Below are 17,361 nucleotides of genomic sequence, written 5' to 3'. Positions count from 1 at the left end.
GAAACAAAAGACTACTTTTTCCATTATTAATAATAAAGAGAAGCATTGAAATGAGCATACCTTTAAAGACAATAAAATAATCTACGCGTACGTTCCACTAAGTTTAAATAATATTCTACAAATAGAAAATCCAGTCTCTGTGATTAGTTACTTAAAGAAATTCCATACATTTTTAAAAATTAGTTAGTTAATTTAATCAAGGTAATGTTCACGTTGTATATTAATGTTCTATAAAACGAAATTTTTATCAAATAAATCGAAAGTTACGAATACTATAAGAATATATATCTGCAAAGTTTAAACGATGGGAATGTAGATACATAGGTTCGATGTGCCTCCAATGTAATTTCAATAATCACACGAGAACTCTAAACCATCAAATACTGCTCGAAGCAAGTTAATGTATCATACATTGTCGCAAATCTATTAAACCTACAGAAGACTCAGTTTTGTTTTAATATCACTCCTTTATCGAAGGAATTAATTCAGGAGTACAATAAAAGAGACAATATATTTTTAAGAAATATTCATTCTATTTATTTACTGTTCTTTAACTTCTCTCAACCTCCTGACTGCAGACCTGACAGAGGCAGCTGCTGTTGTCGAATATACCCAAGCACCTCCTGCGACAGTCCTTTTGCAGCGTTTACAGGACCAGATTCCAACGACACTTCTTTTCATAGCATCCTGTCGTGACAGAAGCAAAAGTTAAGTATGAACAATGATTATATCATTAGTGGTGATTATTAAAACTGAGATCTTACCTTGCCACAGAATGTACATGTGTATTTACTGTGCTGGGTGATTTCCATCTTCTTAACCATCTTCCTAAGGGAGGCACCATATCGGGTACCATATTTACCGGTGATTCCTACCTTCTTCGTGCGTTTCGCCTGACATCAAAGAAAGTGCATTTTACAAACCAGATTCACGTATCGATTCTAATTAATCTCTTACTTCGATAGCGATGAAAATATCTGTACGCGACACATAGGTTAAATCATAACACACGAACTATATTATTCAAACAAATTTATCATCGAGGAATAGAACATATCATCTTTGTTTCTTTAAAATTAAAAAACTAGAATCTTCAATTATTATTTCTCTTAAATTGTGTGCAACTATTAAAAAAATCAGATAGCGGAATAAATGTAAACATATAGTAAGTCACTTTATTTTCACAAGTTGTTAATTAAATAACTAAGCACAATCGATTTTAAAACATTTTGCTCCAAATCACAACATAAACAATTCCACCGAAACTTTGACAAGATTCACAAGATATTATTAAATAACAATACTTACCATTTTGTACAAATACACGGTACGTCCCGCGAGAACCGGAAAAGAGGAAAGACACTAAAGCCAAATCCTCACTACGCAGTAAACTCGCCGGAAATCCACAAAGCAAAGGCGCATTCACTACAAAAGCGCCGCGAATTTAAATCACACGAAATAAACTTGCACGTTCTTCCTTATGCAGACTATATAATAAAACACACCCGCTTTACTACTATTATTATTTTCTTACTGGATCAAAATCTAATCAATACTCCCGTTCGCTTTAGACCTACTCAATATTGCTCGCAAACACTAACGGCATTTCTCTTGATTAAATAATTTTCACTGACAGATAAGCGTGCAGGTTGACCTCGATAGCCGGACCGTTATATTTCGATGAGGTCGCACGCCAGCATCCGGAATCGTGGCCGCAGGATGAAAGGATACTCGTGGTGGAAGCGCGCATGAAAACGCTCGAAAACCGGCCTGAAATGACGTAGCCAGTGGATCGCTGGTGGATCACCCAGGCAGGCAGGCTCGCGTGTGCTTAAATCAGTGTTGCTCACCGCCGTCGATCCCCGCGACTAATAGGCTATAGTGATTCACCGATCGTTTATCAGTCCGTGTTACCCGCTGGTCGTGGCATTAAGTCGAAGAGAGAAGTGCGAGAGTGTCGACTGGTGAGGTGAGAAGAATCGCCGGTTAACGATGGTCGTCAAGATCTACATATCGGGCATCAGCGGTAACAAGGAAGTGAGTGTGAAAAAGCCAACTCCGAGATTCAACCTGACCAACGAGAATATATAAAGATATATTTTGTTCGGTGGAAGAAAGAGAGAGAGAGAAAGAGAGATAAAGAGGGAATGCCTGTATGTGTGTACGAATTTGACACCGTGTCTGTTTGCGTATATATGTGCGTGCGTGCGAAGAGAATGCCAGATTTACCGGGCACCTGGATCCTTACAATATTTCACGTCTAACGTTGTATCGGATTACATTGCTAAACATCACGGTCGACGCGCCTGGGTGATTAGCAACCAGCGTTAGAGGCGAGAAAACCTGACACGCAATTGCGTACGCGTCGTCGAGATTTTCCTTCTGGTTGAATGCAGTTAGAAAAACGTGTATAGTGGATCTAGTCGATAGCAGGCTGATTATGACTTGTTCGACCGTTCAAATGCATGATTGTAACAGAGAAAACGTTCTCGAGGATCGTGGAATGCAGTCGAGAAAGTACTCATGGAAAATAGAGACAGGAGTCCTGGGTAATCGAACTTTCTGATCAGTGTTTATGTTTTTTCTCGAAACATTATTCAGTGCCATTGGCCTCAGTTTTCGCATCGATCTCGGTCGATGTCAAATCGAAGACGCATATAGATCGTTTCATCATCTTTAGTATCTATCGTTAGTCGCTGATAAGAATCTCAACAGCCTGTATTTTGAACGAATCGATACTTCGATTCGCGTTGCACCAGACCGTGAAACAAGTTGAAACTCCGTCACACTTTCGAATCCACTTGCGACCTTTCGATTTAATTGAAGTACGCGTGGTTTGACTGCATTCGTTTGAATCTAGGTGAAAAAGAGGCAACAGCGGGTGTTGATGATATTGGATAGTAAAAATGTACAATACGAGACGATTGATATAACGGAGCCTGGGAAGGAAATGGAAAAAGAGTTTATGCAAGCTAACAGTATCGCGAGAGAAGAAGATAGTAAATATCCGTTACCTCCACAAATATTTAACGAGGAAGAATATTGCGGGGTAATTATCAGAATTCACGAAATATTCGTATTTTATGCAAGACTGTATAGTCAAAAGCATGCGGAGCTTAATATTATAAATATTTATAAATAAATTGTCCCGAAGGATTACGAAGATTTCGATTTGGCAAATGAAGTAGACGAATTGGAAGAATTTTTAAAAGTGGCGCCGGCAGCAGGGGCTGATTCGAATAAGAGTAAAGAAATCCAAGAAAATGGAAATACCACGAGTAGAGAGGTAATTGTCGTGGATAATTCAATTCTGTCCAAGGAAAATTTGTTAAATGTACCCACGTGATTTTTACGTACGAAGTTCTTTTAACATATTCAATTTGGTCTCTGATCATCTTTACGATCACCTATGTTTATATACCGGTGTTTTGTCCTTGATACTAAATTTGTACCTTGTCCACACTAACTACTACATGTTTATTTTAGCCTTCCACAGACAAAGATGCAGTTGCAGTGCAGCCCGAAAGGTGAGCACCTCGATTGCATAATTCTGTAATTAATCATTTAAATTAGATAACGTCTATACCCGATATCTGTGAATATATGTGAACCAAAAGCGTCTTCTAACTTCCTGTGTAATCAACCGAACTACGTCTAATTAGGTTCTCTGATCGTTCTAGTGTTGAAGATAGGACAACTTTGTCAAGCGAGAATGCACAGTCAGATGAACCTAAAGAATCTATAGAAAATGATGGTGGAACAAAAATCGAAGATGAAACAGTAGAAAATACCGTAGAAGAGAATGTCGAAAAGAACGAAGAAAAATCCGGCGACCAAGAGAAAGAAGAATAGGTTCGAAGTAAGCCCATATGATAGTGGGACATTTTATATTTTCTTTTCCCCTCGATTTTCCATTGACAAGGGTATTTTATAAAAGCTATATTTATCCTACTTCTAAGGCTGAGTGAAGGTACTGCCAAGATAATATTTCTGCCTCGCAGAGATTCTATTGAACGAACAGTATAAATGAAGTATAAGCTATAATTTTATAGGAACGTTTTATATTTTGCAATCGAGCATGTTTTCACCATCAAATTTTATCGATAGGTCTGTCTATAGATGATAATTACTTCTCGCCGCTTCCCCGTTATCAGTAGATGATACAAATTTTTTAATTTCTTATGTCGACATTTTACATTGTTTGTACTGTATTTTTAATTCTTAAACAGAGCTCTAACAACGCGCTAGGGGTAATAAATTTTTCAGTATTGAGAAAATATATAATTTCTCGTCCCGCTACTCGCTGAAACAGTTACGATCAATTTTATAGTCGTATCATGATCTGGCGTTTAATTTGTATTCTCGTCCAAACGTTTTCCATTTTTACTACGGAGTGACTTCCATTTTTAGAAATTTTTGACAAAAGATATCGACTCGATTCAGCGTTTGTCTTTATACAAGATTTTTAAGAGCATAGTTTCGCGTCGTGCAATTGTATATATATATAAGTTCGGACAGTACAACACTCAGTTTTGCATGAAATGCAATTCTTACAAAAGACGTGACAAAATTTTAGTTAGACTAGGTATCGATATCGCAATGACGTTTTATCCGTCGGGCGCGTCCTAAAATAATTATCGATATCACTTCCAACAAAGTTAGGATTAATTTAGGACAGATTTATCAGCTCCGCGTGGTACGTTCGACAAAATTGCGGATTAATTTCTTATATTTATAAACTAATTCGTACGCAGATAATTCCCGGATAAAGGACTAAGGATAGAGTAACGTTAGCAATAGCCGGTTTACATTTCTCATGCTGAAAACATTTACTTACAGGATAAAAATTAGTAAAATACAAGGAATTCTTAAACCCTTTCATCAAAGGCCTATTGTTTCTATTTAGAACAAAAACAAATTCATATCGTAAATATCTTACTATGCAACTCGTTCGAACAGCTTGACATAGTTTCTTTTACAAATATACTCACTTACCGACCAAATAATAGACGGGTATCAATCACGAACAAATTCGAGCTTTACGCAAGTGTTATGAACCATGTTGCTTTGTTACGAGCCGAGGAAAATGAATGTATACATTATTAGAAGTTCATAACGCTATATTTATGCACGAGATGATAAGCCTGACTAATTTTAATACACCCATCGTACTGTGGCTTTTGATTAGAAAAATATTTGCAATCGTTAGGAATCAGACTAGGAGAATAGAAATAAAAAGAGCTTTAAATGGCACGCATAAGAATTGATATAATACAAGATCGTTCCTTTACCAGTGAATTCAAAGGCAGCATCGCTTTTCATATTTTCAATATACGCACACATCAGCTTTGGGTTTGTTCCCCATTAGTGAAAATGTGATTGACGGGTCGAAGTATCACAGTTGTTGTACCTTCGAGTCGACTGGTCAAAGGATCAAACTATATGTCCACCTCGTTCTTATTAGAGAATGGTATGTTCGTGAGTAATAGGTGTTGGACATGAGCATCACACGAGTTAATAAATTTTAACATTATATATTCGAAATATTATATTTACGAGAACAATATTCATTATATACATGATACATATATGAATCATGCCGATCACTGTTACACGCATATAAAAATTTACTAATAAATATCATGATACAAGTTTAAGGATCTGCCTAAATGATTCTGTACATACAATTCTTTTCAAGCATTATCTGTAATTTTCTTCTTCCAAGTATTATCTGTAAAACATCGTGAATAATTTAGATAACGTGTATGTCATTATTAATACTCGAGTTTACAGGTGACATCGATTCGAATCTGAGCGTGGTACGGATGTCTTTCGGTAAGTAAATTAATCTCGTCCGACAGAAATTAATTCAATATCTGAGAATACACTTGTCAATTTTATATATAATTTTTATGTACAAATACTTGTTTAACAATGACTTATAACGTATAACAATCGTGTATTCCTCGTACTATCGGTACAATTATTGATATACTGACTGTTCGGTTTTCGCATTAACGATAAGTAAAAGACTAGCATTAATATTAACGAATGTAAAAATAAAACGTCCAAAGTTTTCAATACTTCCGGTATCAGTTAAGAAGTACATTTTTAAATGTGTATAAACTCTGTCTAAATCGTCAGTATATCCAGGCCTAACAAACTCTCCGTTTAAAAATACTTTTCTTACTTCCCTAATGGTGTTATCGTCGGTTGAAAATATGATTAGGAAATAAATTGTGAGAATTATGCAACCGTTCAGAACAGAAAATCTTCAAATATCTTTTCCTTGTACGTTCGCAGTCTCCCCTACGACGAAACGAGAACAGCCTGAAAACAATAATCGTGAACGTGTTTTTCATGCAATCTATGTCATCATCTATAAAATAATTATGTACTATAAACTTTAATACTCAATGAAACCACAGTAAGATGCAAATTGACAAGAAATTGACGTTACGTATTAATTCTGTTGGTTTTAAGAGAAATAAAGCTCTACTCGTATTCATTGACATAACAAAAAGAAAAGAATCAAAATGACATTCATGAAGTTCTATTTATTTTCGATTCGCTCGTGTTAGGTAATTAGTACTTGCTGTGAAATTTTATTCATATATTCCAATGATACATAATGTACAATACTTTCACTAATATAAATTCACTGTGAATGCAAATACTATTAATATATCGAAAATTACTCTGACGTAACTTACAGTGTAACAAGTGTACAAATATCGTTCGTAATAACAGACATCTGTGTACACTCAAAGGACATAATATAATGCACATATGGTTCTTAAAATCACAGATCTAGATACTGTAATGCAGCTTTATTTATAGGCACAGTGATTTCTTCTCCGAGGATATCATAGGTACACTTGAAATTTTGTCTGTTCAATTGTAATCGAGAAACAAAAACAATACAAAGACCAAGAAGATAAAAAACTAATAATAACGAACACGCTTATGCGCAAACCGAAGAAAAGCTGCATAATCAATTCTAGATATCATTCAACAGTCACACGGAAAGTTCTGATTAATACAAGTGATAATAAGCTTAGTAAATTTCCATTTCTGAAACATCGTTTACATGTTGCAAATTAGTGGGCCTCACAAATTCTTTCATATCACGAGTGTTCATGAGAGTCGATGAACATTAACAACATCGTAATAACACTGTTTCGATATATCTGGTTAGAAATATTTAATCATGATGGACAGTATGCTAACGTTTTGTACTTATTCACGCATCATTACTATGCATCGAAATAGATAACACGGATGTACTTCCGATTGCTTAGAAAAAAAAAAAATAAAAATGCAGTGACCGGGTAGTATTGAAACACAGTTTTGATACTAAGTATAACGCCCCGTTACGCAGCTAAATATTAAATGTATTCATCCGTCACATTGTAATTTCTGATTACAATACGAACTCTGCACACGACACTATTTATATACAAAACTAAAGGATAAGATAAGATTCGTCATTAGATTTCGTTCGATAAGTTTAGAAATAAATAACATTAGTGAAGTACATTTTGCGATACTCGGCATGCAGTTAAGAACGAAATAATTTTCTTACTTATCGAACGTATCGACCGAACAAAAGAAAGAAAAAACTTATCTTAATATAATTGCACCTGTAGAAGGAGTGCTGAATTATGCAAATTATATTTCCATCTATCGAATAAAAATTGTGCTTTATCACCCAGATAGTGAAATATTTCGTTACAATTATGCGAGAGTGCTAGGAATCATTGGAGTGTACAATTATGAAAAATTTTTCAGTACGACAATTCGGTATTCCTACTTTTATACGTTTTACAAAATACGTTTTATGCAACAGAAAAAAGGGAATCTGGAAAGAACTCATATGGCTTGATCAATGTTATATAAGATATACGTCTGCTGACGCATTCCGCCCTTTATTGACGCACACGTTACCGTGAATTCGTAATTTACGATGTACACAGCAAAGAATAAAAAAAAGAATCATAATTGGCGTATTATGCGAGGAAGATGAGTCAATGAGCAAACGATTGATTCATCTTTAAATAGAATAAAACGTATTTACTTACAGTCTCATATTATTTGGAGAAAATCAATCTACTGAAGGTCCAGACAGATTTTAAACATTTTTCTACGTGAGGTAATAAAATAGATACATATTTACATTCGTCAGAACTTTGAAACGTAATCGAAAAATATTTTATTCGAAATGTGTCGAGAACTTAACAAGAGAATGCAAATTGAAAAGCATATATGAACAGCATTCTTAACGTGGCAATCTTTAAGATATATGCTTATGCAGAAAGAGAGAGAGAAAAGATTTTTAAGACAAAAAACAATAAATGCTTTTATAAAACTATAAGTAACGTCATAGTACAGTATTGCCAAAGCTATTGGACATTTGTAAATACACGTATAATAAGTACTTTTATATGTTCCATTTATGCTACCTATTTCTTTTTACACTAAATCTAGTATTTCCCCTTAAGCGTGTACTTTTCACCTATAATAATTATATAATTTAAAAAACAACAGGTATCAATACTGCAGTAAAACTATGTCCCTATTAAGTTCTCTTATTATTAAAATGTAATTAAATATTATGCGAGACTGTCGTGTTACTTGTTATGCAAGCAACTTATGAAAAATGAATATAATTCCAGCAATATTAAAAATTATGTATTACATTAAGTTGTATTCAGTGAATTCTTGCATATTGGATATATGTACAAGTACTCGATATTAATGAAAAATGGTATTTGAAAACAGAACATTTGTTTGTTCACTGTTATGAATTCCATGCGTGATAAAAGATGTTAATGAATGGTTAAGTTAAGTAACTAATAACAATGTTTAAGTTATGTTTGCGTACACTAGGTCAGATGACAACTTACAAACAGTAGCATTGGCAATACTATAAACAGGATGTCACTCTTTCATTTTCGTACAATCAATTGTATTATGCTTTATAGTTAAAATCAACGTGTCACCTTCTGTGACTGATTTTCTATTCGTTCATATGACTATTTTAAATAATAGCTTATGATATAATAAGCTGAGAAAATTTAATCCGTACCAAAGTATTTCTGTCCGAAATGATTTGGGGCAACGCTATGAATCTCTGATGTCAAAATCTTCATCTGTAAAACGAAATGCAATTTCATTGCAAACATAAACGCTTCAGCGATCTCTAAGTAAACTTTTCAATCAAAAGTCACTATAATACATAATAAAAAATAATTTGCTAATGCATAATTTGAGACCACTTATACATGAAAGTTGTCTATAAGTAAGTCTTGTAATACTGAACGAGTTACCATCGCATTTACATTTAAATCATGCAGAGGAGCGTACGTACCTTCGGGAAGGCAGTGACTAGAGTCTTGGCTGCGATTGGCGTACAAAATAAATTTGACAAAATGATATTCTCTTCGAGCACGTTATGTTCTTTCAAGACGGCAATTGCCTTTATCACAGTATTCCCAGTACCTTTCATTTAAACGCAACATCAATTTTACAATATCAAAGCATACGGAGATGCACGCATCGAAACTGATACTCACTCATTATAGGATACATTAATAAGACTTTTCTTTCTGATATATCATCTGGAAATTTGGCATAAACTACTTTGGCCTCGTGGGTATCGGCATCGCTTTCAACTAATATTTTCCCAATTCTTATACTACGACAACAGTCTCTTAAACCCTAAAGAGATCGACATGAAAAATTGATACGATTGTACATTCGAATGGAAAGTACAAAATCCTACCTGTTCCATGGCCTCTCCACTTCTCACTATGGACACACCACAATTTCCCTTTTGGTATTTCAAACCATTGTACGTGGCACCGGTCGGTGTAGTTATTACACATTTAGAAAAAGGTAATTGATTCAAACTCTCCTCTATCACTAGCCTTATCTACAAAAAAGGTGATTTTCAATTCTGAAAAAGGTCTGTCCAGGCAAGGACAGGAAAAAATAATGACCTATATTGGACTCTAGAACGAAAATAATCTATGAATATTACGAAGTTCTGCGAAGTTCTGAATATTCATTGAAACATATGTTCTGGTCACCACGTGTGCTTAGAAATCACGAGAGTCTCGAGGTGATGAAAATTCCTTAGAAAACGCATGACACCGCGTCAGAGATGATATAATTGAATAAAAAAACAACACTCACCAAACGATCGGCGTAAAACTTGAAATCGCTCCTCGTGGTGTTCCTATAAACGGAGATTTAGATTCGTGTTCATTAATGTAATTGATCGCAAACTAACGATAAGATTTACCGGTGACCGGCGTGTTTGCTGGGTGAACGTATATATACTTGGATACGAGAGGACCGGAGTTCTGACTTACTTGTCCCGCAATATAGTTTGCAATTCTTTCACTTGATTGTTACACGGGAGGATCTTCAAGTTCGCCCCATAAACTTCATTGACATCGTTACTCTCGTTCAGTTTCTTCGGGGTCGACGTTACCTCGGTGCTACCCATCTCTGATTTTCTGCACGCATGCACTTCTTGCCTGAATCTGTACGTTGATTAAAATGATGCACACTTTCCTATCGTCCGTTAAATACATACATGTTCACGTACACATGGACGTAGAAATGCGCAGAAGTTACCACTTGCCAGACAAAATTGTTAACTACTAGACAGGCGATCGCGGAATTTGTGGAAGAATTGTCACAGTTAATTATCGTGTAATTAAACATCAGGAGGATAATATAATTGATTTTATCGATGTTCGATGAAGCTACTATATCGAGAAAAGTGACTGGTAGTTTTGAAAGATTATAACTAAAAATACCAAAATTTCCGTTCGATCCACATGCACAGCTGGTTCCTTTCGATCTCGGCTCCTCCGGCGCTCGTTTAGTGGGAATTGGTGGAAATTGATCGCACGGCAGAGCGGCGAATTCGTCAATATTTAAGTAGTCGAACAAGTTTTGTAACGAGTATACGGAATGTTAACGATTTGATCAGATCATTTAGGATTCAATAGGTCTCATCTGTTTCAGAGATTTTCAACACGAGGAATGAATTCGAGACGTAAATATGGTAAATGAAAGTGATTTAAAAACCACAAGAAAATCAATGCTATATCTGTACAAACTTAGATTTTATGAATTATACATGTACAGATTCATTTCAGTATAAAAATTTTATGTTTCATATATCACTTATTAGTTCAATACACATCTTGTTATTACCTCTAAATTTTATAATTCTTGTAGTAGCTTTAGGTTAACTATCTTGATATCATATTTAATAAAATAGCATGATAAAGAAAATGATGGGCCTCCATGAAATTCATTTTATTTTTCTAATTAGGTGAAGGAGGAGAAGCCTCACATTCTGAGGGTTCACATTTTGTACATAGTGGTCGTTCGAGAGGTAGAGGCCAGAGACATCCACCTGGGTTAAAAGGCAGAGAAATAGGACTCTATTACAAAGGCAAAGCACAAGCCAAGAACAAGGAAATGGAAACTGATGTTATTAAATTGTCCCCAAATATTCAAAGGAGAATAGAAACTGTATTAGAAAATTCTAAAGGATACTATAATAAACTGTACAGAAGTGCATCTGCCCAAGATACAGATGATTTACTGGAGAATAAATATGTACACATTCACGATTCCCAGTTTAAGAGAAAGTTCATTAACATAATATCTGGCAGCATACAAGACAATCTGGCAAAGATGTTGTTAGCTAAATCAAGATTAGAAAGGAATCCTGAGTTAGATACCAAATTCTTAAATGAATATAAGCAAAAGCAGTCTTATACAGAATATGAGAACATGCTTAAATTTCGAAAGAAGTTGCCATGCTATCAGAAAAGATCTGAGATACTGGAGTTAATTAGGGAAAATCAAGTTGTGGTAATAAGTGGAGAGACTGGTAAGTTACATTCATCGAAAGCTTTGTATGAAATTCAATTTCATGAACGGGCTACTAGATGAACAGATATATTTTAGGTTGTGGAAAGACGACGCAGATACCTCAGTTCATATTGGATGACCAACTAGAACAAGGCAATGGTAGCGTGACACGGATTATTTGCACTCAACCCAGGAGGATATCGGCTATGTCGGTTGCCGAGAGAGTTGCCGATGAAAGAGCAGAGAGGCTTGGTAAATCAGTTGGTTACCAAATCCGACTTGAAAAGTACGTGATTTGGTTATTTTCATTTGTCTGGAAGGAGCATCATATGTTTCGTTTTCATGCACGCGTAGGGTATTTCCAAGGGATAGAGGAAGTATATTATTTTGTACTACTGGAATGTTGCTGCAATTTATACAAAATGATCCAGCTTTAAAAGAATTTTCTCATATCGTATTAGACGAAATACACGAAAGGTCTACGGAGAGTGACTTCATCCTTGCGTTATTGAAACTCATTATCCCTAAGGTATCCGCGATTTCATTAATATCATATGTAACGCTGAAATTTGTTATGGGAACTAAATCAATTTCCAGCGCCCAGATTTGAAAGTGCTGTTAATGAGCGCAACGCTTAATTCTGAAAGATTCTCGAAATATTACGACAATTGCCCGATGATTCACATTCCGGGTTTCACGTTCCCGGTAGAAGAATTTTATTTAGAAGACATTTTAATGTTCACGCAGTAAGTACATTTATGAGACACGTCTAAATGTAGGAAAAAGATTGGAGAAAAGATTGTTTTGCATTACAGATTCAAATTTCCGCCGTCAGCTCCGCTGCCTCAAGATTACAAGAAACATATTAAAAGGTTCAAGGAATTGCAACATGCACGGGGCGAATTTCACGACATATTGGATCCTTATATACGGGAACTAATAGCCGAGGCAAATATTAATATTGTATTACTGCGCATTATAATTTTATTTGTTACTAACTCCTTGTTCTAAATCCTTACAGAAGAAATTTTCAAGGGAAGTGATCGATCAGTTGCGGAATCCAAACAGCGAGAAGATGTCTCTCGAACTTATAGAACAATTAATTATGTATATATGTAAAACGAAAGATGCGGGAGCTATTTTAGTTTTTCTTCCTGGCATGATGGACATAATAAAATTACGTAGAATAATGATGGAGAGCGGACGGTACCCACAAAGTAAATGTCTTTTACGCGATTTTTATCAGTATTCTAATTGCACAGTTTAAATTGTTTTATTTGTAGGTCGATACATTATATATCCTCTTCACTCCCGAATGCCAAGCGTCGAACAAAAGCTTATATTTCAGGAACCACCTAATGGTGTTCGTAAAATAATAATCGCCACTTCTATAGCTGAGACCTCTATAACTATCGAGGATGTAGTATACGTCGTTGATTGCGGGAAAACTAAGTTTAGTAAATTCGATGTCGAGAAAAACATTCAAACTTTGGAACCCGAATGGGTAACGGCAGCTAATGCTAAACAGCGAAGAGGCAGAGCTGGCAGGTAAGAAACTCGATATAAATTATTGAACCAATTAATTTATTATTTAAGATATTGATTTCCATATTATTTATTTAGAGTGAAGCCTGGTATTTGTTACCATTTGTACTCGAAAGCTAGAGAAATGACCCTGGATCAGTATCCATTGCCCGAAATGCTAAGAACACGTTTAGAGGAAGTTATATTAAAAATAAAAATTCTGCAATTAGGAAATGCGACAGCTTTCTTAGCCAGCGTTATGGATCCTCCAGATTTGAAAACCATCGATTTATCTTTAGAATTGCTCAGAACTCTTAACGCGTTGAACAATGAGGAACACTTGACTCCTTTGGGATATCATTTAGCACAATTACCTTTGGATCCGAGAACAGGAAAGATGTTGATATGGGCATCGCTGTTTTCTTGCGTAGCACCAATCTTCGCGATCGCAGCTAGTCTCAGTTTTAAAGACGCGTTTTACTGCCCGCTGGGAAAAGAGGATCAAGCGAGGGAAAAGAAACTCGAGCTTAGTATGGGCCAATACAGCGATCACGTTGCATTGGCCGAGGCAGTAACGAGATTCGAGGCTGCATATAAAAGAGGATACGCAGGCTCGTTTTGTTCAGAGTATTTCCTCTCGTTTAACACGCTTAAACTTCTTTCCGAAATGAAGGGTCAATTTGCCCAGCATTTGTGCGAAATGAAATTCTTAGAAACGGACAATCCGAACGCCAGCAACGCTAATAGGAATTCCAGGAATATGACACTTGTAAAAGCGATAGTATGTGCTGGATTATATCCTAACATTGCTAGTGTACGGTAAGTAAATCAGTAGAGAACGGGACTGTAGCACATACAGCATAAGTATGAACACGCGGTACTTTCTTCAGGAGGATAACAAAAAACGGAACGCAGGCGTGGACGCCAGAAGACGGTAAAGTGTGTATACATCCGTCAAGTGTAAACGATAAAATTAAGTGTCCTAGTCCATTTTTAACCTATTTTACGAAGCAGAAATCGACAGCAATATATTTACACGATACTACATGCGTTACCTCACCAATTCTATTATTCGCTGCTCCGAAGCTGTCTATAAGTACGTAATCTAATGTGAATTTTTACATGTCCACTTGAAATACGTTCATGTTTCGAATTTTTTCAGCAAAGGAAAAAGCACGCTTTTTCATCAGCTTGTCAAATTTTCAGAAGTTCATTTGTGAGCTGCAAAGTGCGCAACTTATTCAGGTATGAGATCTTGAAACAGCTGCTTCATATTTAAAGAATATTCTATTTTATGAGGAGGAATATTCTATTTTTTTAGGAGCTGCAAGAGCAGTTTAATAATTTATTAGAGTACAAAATAACGCATCCAGGAACAGTGGCCTGGAATAGCGTCGAAGGAGATTTAATAAAGTAAGTTTTGCCAATAGTCCTTTTACATTATTATCTGAGGGACACTAATGTTACTTCGATTACAGCATATTTATAGATCTAATTTGCCAAAAAGATGAGGATATGGGATTTACCGGTTCCGATATGCAGAGATATCATTAAATACGGTTTAATACAATTTTATATATTATAATATCCTATGATTACATCGATTTCAAGTTTCCATCGGGCTGGCTCGTAATTTACATTTGTCACGCCCCTTTTGAACATCTCCACGAAAAAATATTGTCTGAAGTAATTAAATAACGAATACTATAGATATGTTGTACTTCTAATAAATTAAAGTGTTACATTTGTAATACGTCTAGAAAATAAAAATTTTGAGGATAACGCCGAAGAGTTTTACTGGAATCCGAGAGATGCCATTATTCATGAATACTTCAGAATGCATTTTTCCATTCACGCCTATGTGTGCAGCATATCATCCTCCTCTTGCATAAAAAATCCGCAGTCCACAAATGACCGAACGAGACAGGAGCGTCTAAAAACGTGAACATCTCGTAATCAGACGAGTGTTTATTAATGGCTACCGGTCACGATCCTAACGAAAGCAGGAAGCATCGGGGATCGACAAAAGATCCTGATTTTTGTGCGTACACGTCTCGGTCCCCTCGCCCTCGGCTCAGTGGTCGTGCATTCGCTGATCGCCGGTAAAAATGAGCGCGGGGTCTGGCACGAGCTGATAGCCACCGCGGAGAGAAGTAAATAGGGGGAAGAGAAAGAGAACGAGCGAGAGAGAGGGAGGTCGGATGGGGTTAGGGAGGGACGTTCCCGACAATACACGAGCGCGAGGCGAGTAGCGTACGATTCAGTCCGTAACCGACCGCCGCGAGTGTTGCGTCGCGAACCTATGGTCGAACTTCTACATTAGCACGAGACTGCGATACCGCGACTAGTCAGTCCGGGTGCCAAGTGCGCGTGATACAACAACGTACGCGTGATCCCTTATCGCGATCGTGTCCAAGACTTCTCGATTCCGTCATTTGATACACTAAATACGGACGAAATATCGGTGTCGCGTGTTGAAAACGGAGAAAGAGAGAAAGAGCGGGTCAGTGAACGACCGTGCGAAGGTACGAAGAGAGAAATAAAGAGAAAAATAAAAGAGGGCCGGAGAGGGATTTTCGTCGCGACGTATACATACACGTGCGAAGAGAGAAGTGCAACGCGCGCGTGCGCATACATGCACAGAGACAGGAGGAGAGGCGAGAGAGAGAGAGAGAGAGAGAGAGAGAGAGAGAGAGAGAGAGAGACAACGACGACGACACGGCGCAGGAAGAGGCAAAAGGGAGTCAGTGACACCGGGAGGGTCGGGTGTTCCTCGTGCAAAACCGCCACCGGAATATATGTCGTGAGTGCGCGGCCGAAGATCCGCGGATAGAGACCGGCGATAGTGCGTGCGCGGGGCTCAGGCGAAGAGGGAAAAAAAAGCGAAGACTCCCGGTGAAAAGCAATGCGGGTTCATTGACTGCGTGCCGCGCAATGGCCGCATGTTCGTGGCCGATGCACAGTGCATGTGTGACAGGAGCTACGAGGAGGACGACGCCGAGGACGACTGGCCCGGAGATACCGGCTACGAGGCTCGAGACCTACTGAAGCTTTTCTCTCTCTCCGGGTTCTCCGCGATCGAGGACGCACACCCCGATCGAGAGTCCTGATAACGACGAGGAACAACCGGAATCTTTCGTGCTTTTTACGTGAGTACCTCTCGACTTTATAATACCGCATTCTAAAGCTCTGTTTCCCTTCTCTTTTTATTCCCAAACCCATAAAATCAGAGGGCTAGCCTCCCGCTGATCTCGATAGACACGTCCGAAACTACGTCGAGACGGCGTCTCGAATATCTCCGAAATTCTCGGAAGCGTTTGATAGTTATCGCGATGCTTTTACACGCTACTTTAAAAGAACCCTCGATATCGACCTAATTCTTTTCCGGTTTCGTCGTATCGTAAGATAGCTCCGGTGCAAACGCGTTTTGGATGTATCAAGGGCGTAGGGTCATTCACTGCAATCGCTGTTTTCTCGTACATACTTTATCACACGTAAAGAAAAGTGTTATGTACTTATCTTCACAAATATCCCATAAGTGCGTAACATCTACTATGTTCTTTCATTCTTCTATAAGACTAATACCGTAACACAGTTGTTCGTCGTAACATTCGGGAGGTCGAAAGCACAAACACGCTCGGGGGAATTGACCTACGCAAGAAAGTCACGTAGCATATTTTACAGGATGATGAACGCCAGATATTTTCTCATTAAAAATTGGCTGTTTCACGTTCGAGGACGAACGAGCGAAGGACGCGTATGTACGTCGTATTTGTAATGACCTTATCAACAATACGCTGACCTTATCAACAATTATAAAATATCGCATATTCGTAATAGTATTTAATTAACCGGGTTTCTCACCGCGGTTAATCTTTTATTCCTATGCATATCTCAAGCACTTCGGAAATTGAAGAAGCGCGTTCGACTTAATTA

General features: G+C 37.1%; 5 protein-coding genes across 13 annotated transcripts in view; 3 read left to right on the top strand and 2 right to left on the bottom strand.

Moving 5' to 3' along the window:
* Positions 1 to 511: 511 nt before the first annotated feature.
* On the bottom strand, positions 512 to 1,400 carry RpL37A (ribosomal protein L37A). Its single transcript, XM_018030338.2, has 3 exons — positions 1,309 to 1,400; positions 765 to 893; positions 512 to 687 (listed from the first exon to the last, which is right to left on the bottom strand). The coding sequence occupies exons 1-3, from the start codon at positions 1,309 to 1,311 to the stop codon at positions 541 to 543; spliced, it is 279 nt and encodes a 92-aa protein (XP_017885827.1). The 5' UTR covers positions 1,312 to 1,400; the 3' UTR covers positions 512 to 540.
* A 103-nt stretch (positions 1,401 to 1,503) lies between these two features.
* LOC108628412 (SH3 domain-binding glutamic acid-rich protein homolog) lies at positions 1,504 to 5,657 on the top strand. 2 transcript variants are annotated; one of them, XM_018030322.2, is made up of 5 exons: positions 1,504 to 2,037; positions 2,861 to 3,049; positions 3,155 to 3,286; positions 3,487 to 3,527; positions 3,681 to 5,657. In XM_018030322.2, the coding sequence occupies exons 1-5, from the start codon at positions 1,993 to 1,995 to the stop codon at positions 3,850 to 3,852; spliced, it is 579 nt and encodes a 192-aa protein (XP_017885811.1). In that variant the 5' UTR covers positions 1,504 to 1,992; the 3' UTR covers positions 3,853 to 5,657. The 2 variants fall into 2 exon arrangements, with proteins under 2 accessions (XP_017885811.1, XP_017885817.1); XM_018030328.2 differs by lacking the exon at positions 1,504 to 2,037 and adding an exon at positions 2,053 to 2,549.
* Positions 5,534 to 10,893, bottom strand: kri (uracil phosphoribosyltransferase krishah). Of its 5 annotated transcripts, XM_018030286.2 has the most exons (9): positions 10,604 to 10,759; positions 10,377 to 10,550; positions 10,198 to 10,240; positions 9,785 to 9,934; positions 9,576 to 9,720; positions 9,371 to 9,501; positions 9,089 to 9,152; positions 8,082 to 8,143; positions 5,534 to 6,330 (listed from the first exon to the last, which is right to left on the bottom strand). In XM_018030286.2, the coding sequence occupies exons 1-8, from the start codon at positions 10,732 to 10,734 to the stop codon at positions 8,091 to 8,093; spliced, it is 891 nt and encodes a 296-aa protein (XP_017885775.1). In that variant the 5' UTR covers positions 10,735 to 10,759; the 3' UTR covers positions 5,534 to 6,330; positions 8,082 to 8,090. The 5 variants fall into 5 exon arrangements, with proteins under 5 accessions (XP_017885775.1, XP_026672883.1, XP_017885756.1 ...); XM_026817082.1 differs by lacking the exons at positions 8,082 to 8,143; positions 10,604 to 10,759 and adding an exon at positions 10,830 to 10,893; XM_018030267.2 differs by lacking the exon at positions 8,082 to 8,143.
* On the top strand, positions 10,862 to 15,207 carry LOC108628367 (ATP-dependent RNA helicase DHX36). Of its 4 annotated transcripts, none has more exons than XM_018030256.2 (14): positions 10,862 to 10,953; positions 11,041 to 11,080; positions 11,354 to 11,920; positions 11,998 to 12,187; positions 12,256 to 12,430; positions 12,499 to 12,647; positions 12,717 to 12,849; positions 12,923 to 13,118; positions 13,185 to 13,449; positions 13,525 to 14,244; positions 14,316 to 14,521; positions 14,588 to 14,670; positions 14,747 to 14,838; positions 14,904 to 15,207. In XM_018030256.2, exons 2-14 carry the CDS (start codon positions 11,059 to 11,061, stop codon positions 14,977 to 14,979), a joined length of 2,874 nt encoding a protein of 957 aa, XP_017885745.1. In that variant the 5' UTR covers positions 10,862 to 10,953; positions 11,041 to 11,058; the 3' UTR covers positions 14,980 to 15,207. The 4 variants fall into 4 exon arrangements, with proteins under 4 accessions (XP_017885745.1, XP_017885738.1, XP_017885729.1 ...); XM_018030249.2 differs by having other exon boundaries at positions 10,867 to 10,953; positions 11,025 to 11,080; XM_018030240.2 differs by having other exon boundaries at positions 10,874 to 10,949; positions 11,025 to 11,080.
* Positions 15,208 to 15,684: 477 nt separating this feature from the next.
* The window catches only part of E23 (ABC transporter G family member E23), a 105,892-nt gene continuing 104,215 nt past the window's right edge, over positions 15,685 to 17,361 (top strand). The window contains exon 1 of the mRNA XM_018031364.2: positions 15,685 to 16,574. The gene's annotated coding sequence lies outside the window, so the exon portion shown is untranslated. The remainder of the gene's footprint in view (positions 16,575 to 17,361) is intronic.

This window comes from Ceratina calcarata, unplaced genomic scaffold (genome assembly GCF_001652005.2).
Source record: "Ceratina calcarata isolate Rehan_Ccalc_2016 unplaced genomic scaffold, ASM165200v1 scaffold127.2, whole genome shotgun sequence".
Classification (NCBI taxonomy): domain Eukaryota; kingdom Metazoa; phylum Arthropoda; class Insecta; order Hymenoptera; family Apidae; genus Ceratina; species Ceratina calcarata.
This window is presented reverse-complemented; position numbering and strand designations above follow the sequence as displayed.

Bases quoted from the DNA above. Each gene is read 5' to 3' on its own strand.
- kri (XM_018030267.2), bottom strand. From the start codon at position 10,734: ATGTTTAATTACACGATAATTAACTGTGACAATTCTTCCACAAATTCC. The intron at 10,241-10,376 runs GTAAGTCAGAAC...CTCCGTTTATAG, and splicing joins CAAACTATATTGCGGGACAA to GAACACCACGAGGAGCGATT. The intron at 9,935-10,197 runs GTGAGTGTTGTT...CCTTTTTTGTAG, and splicing joins AGTTTTACGCCGATCGTTTG to ATAAGGCTAGTGATAGAGGA.
- LOC108628412 (XM_018030322.2), top strand. From the start codon at position 1,993: ATGGTCGTCAAGATCTACATATCGGGCATCAGCGGTAACAAGGAA. The intron at 3,287-3,486 runs GTAATTGTCGTG...TGTTTATTTTAG, and splicing joins GAAATACCACGAGTAGAGAG to CCTTCCACAGACAAAGATGC. The intron at 3,528-3,680 runs GTGAGCACCTCG...TGATCGTTCTAG, and splicing joins GTTGCAGTGCAGCCCGAAAG to TGTTGAAGATAGGACAACTT.
- RpL37A (XM_018030338.2), bottom strand. The intron at 688-764 runs GTAAGATCTCAG...CTGTCACGACAG, and splicing joins CATGTACATTCTGTGGCAAG to GATGCTATGAAAAGAAGTGT.
- LOC108628367 (XM_018030240.2), top strand. The intron at 12,431-12,498 runs GTATCCGCGATT...ATCAATTTCCAG, and splicing joins TGAAACTCATTATCCCTAAG to CGCCCAGATTTGAAAGTGCT. The intron at 13,450-13,524 runs GTAAGAAACTCG...TTATTTATTTAG, and splicing joins CGAAGAGGCAGAGCTGGCAG to AGTGAAGCCTGGTATTTGTT.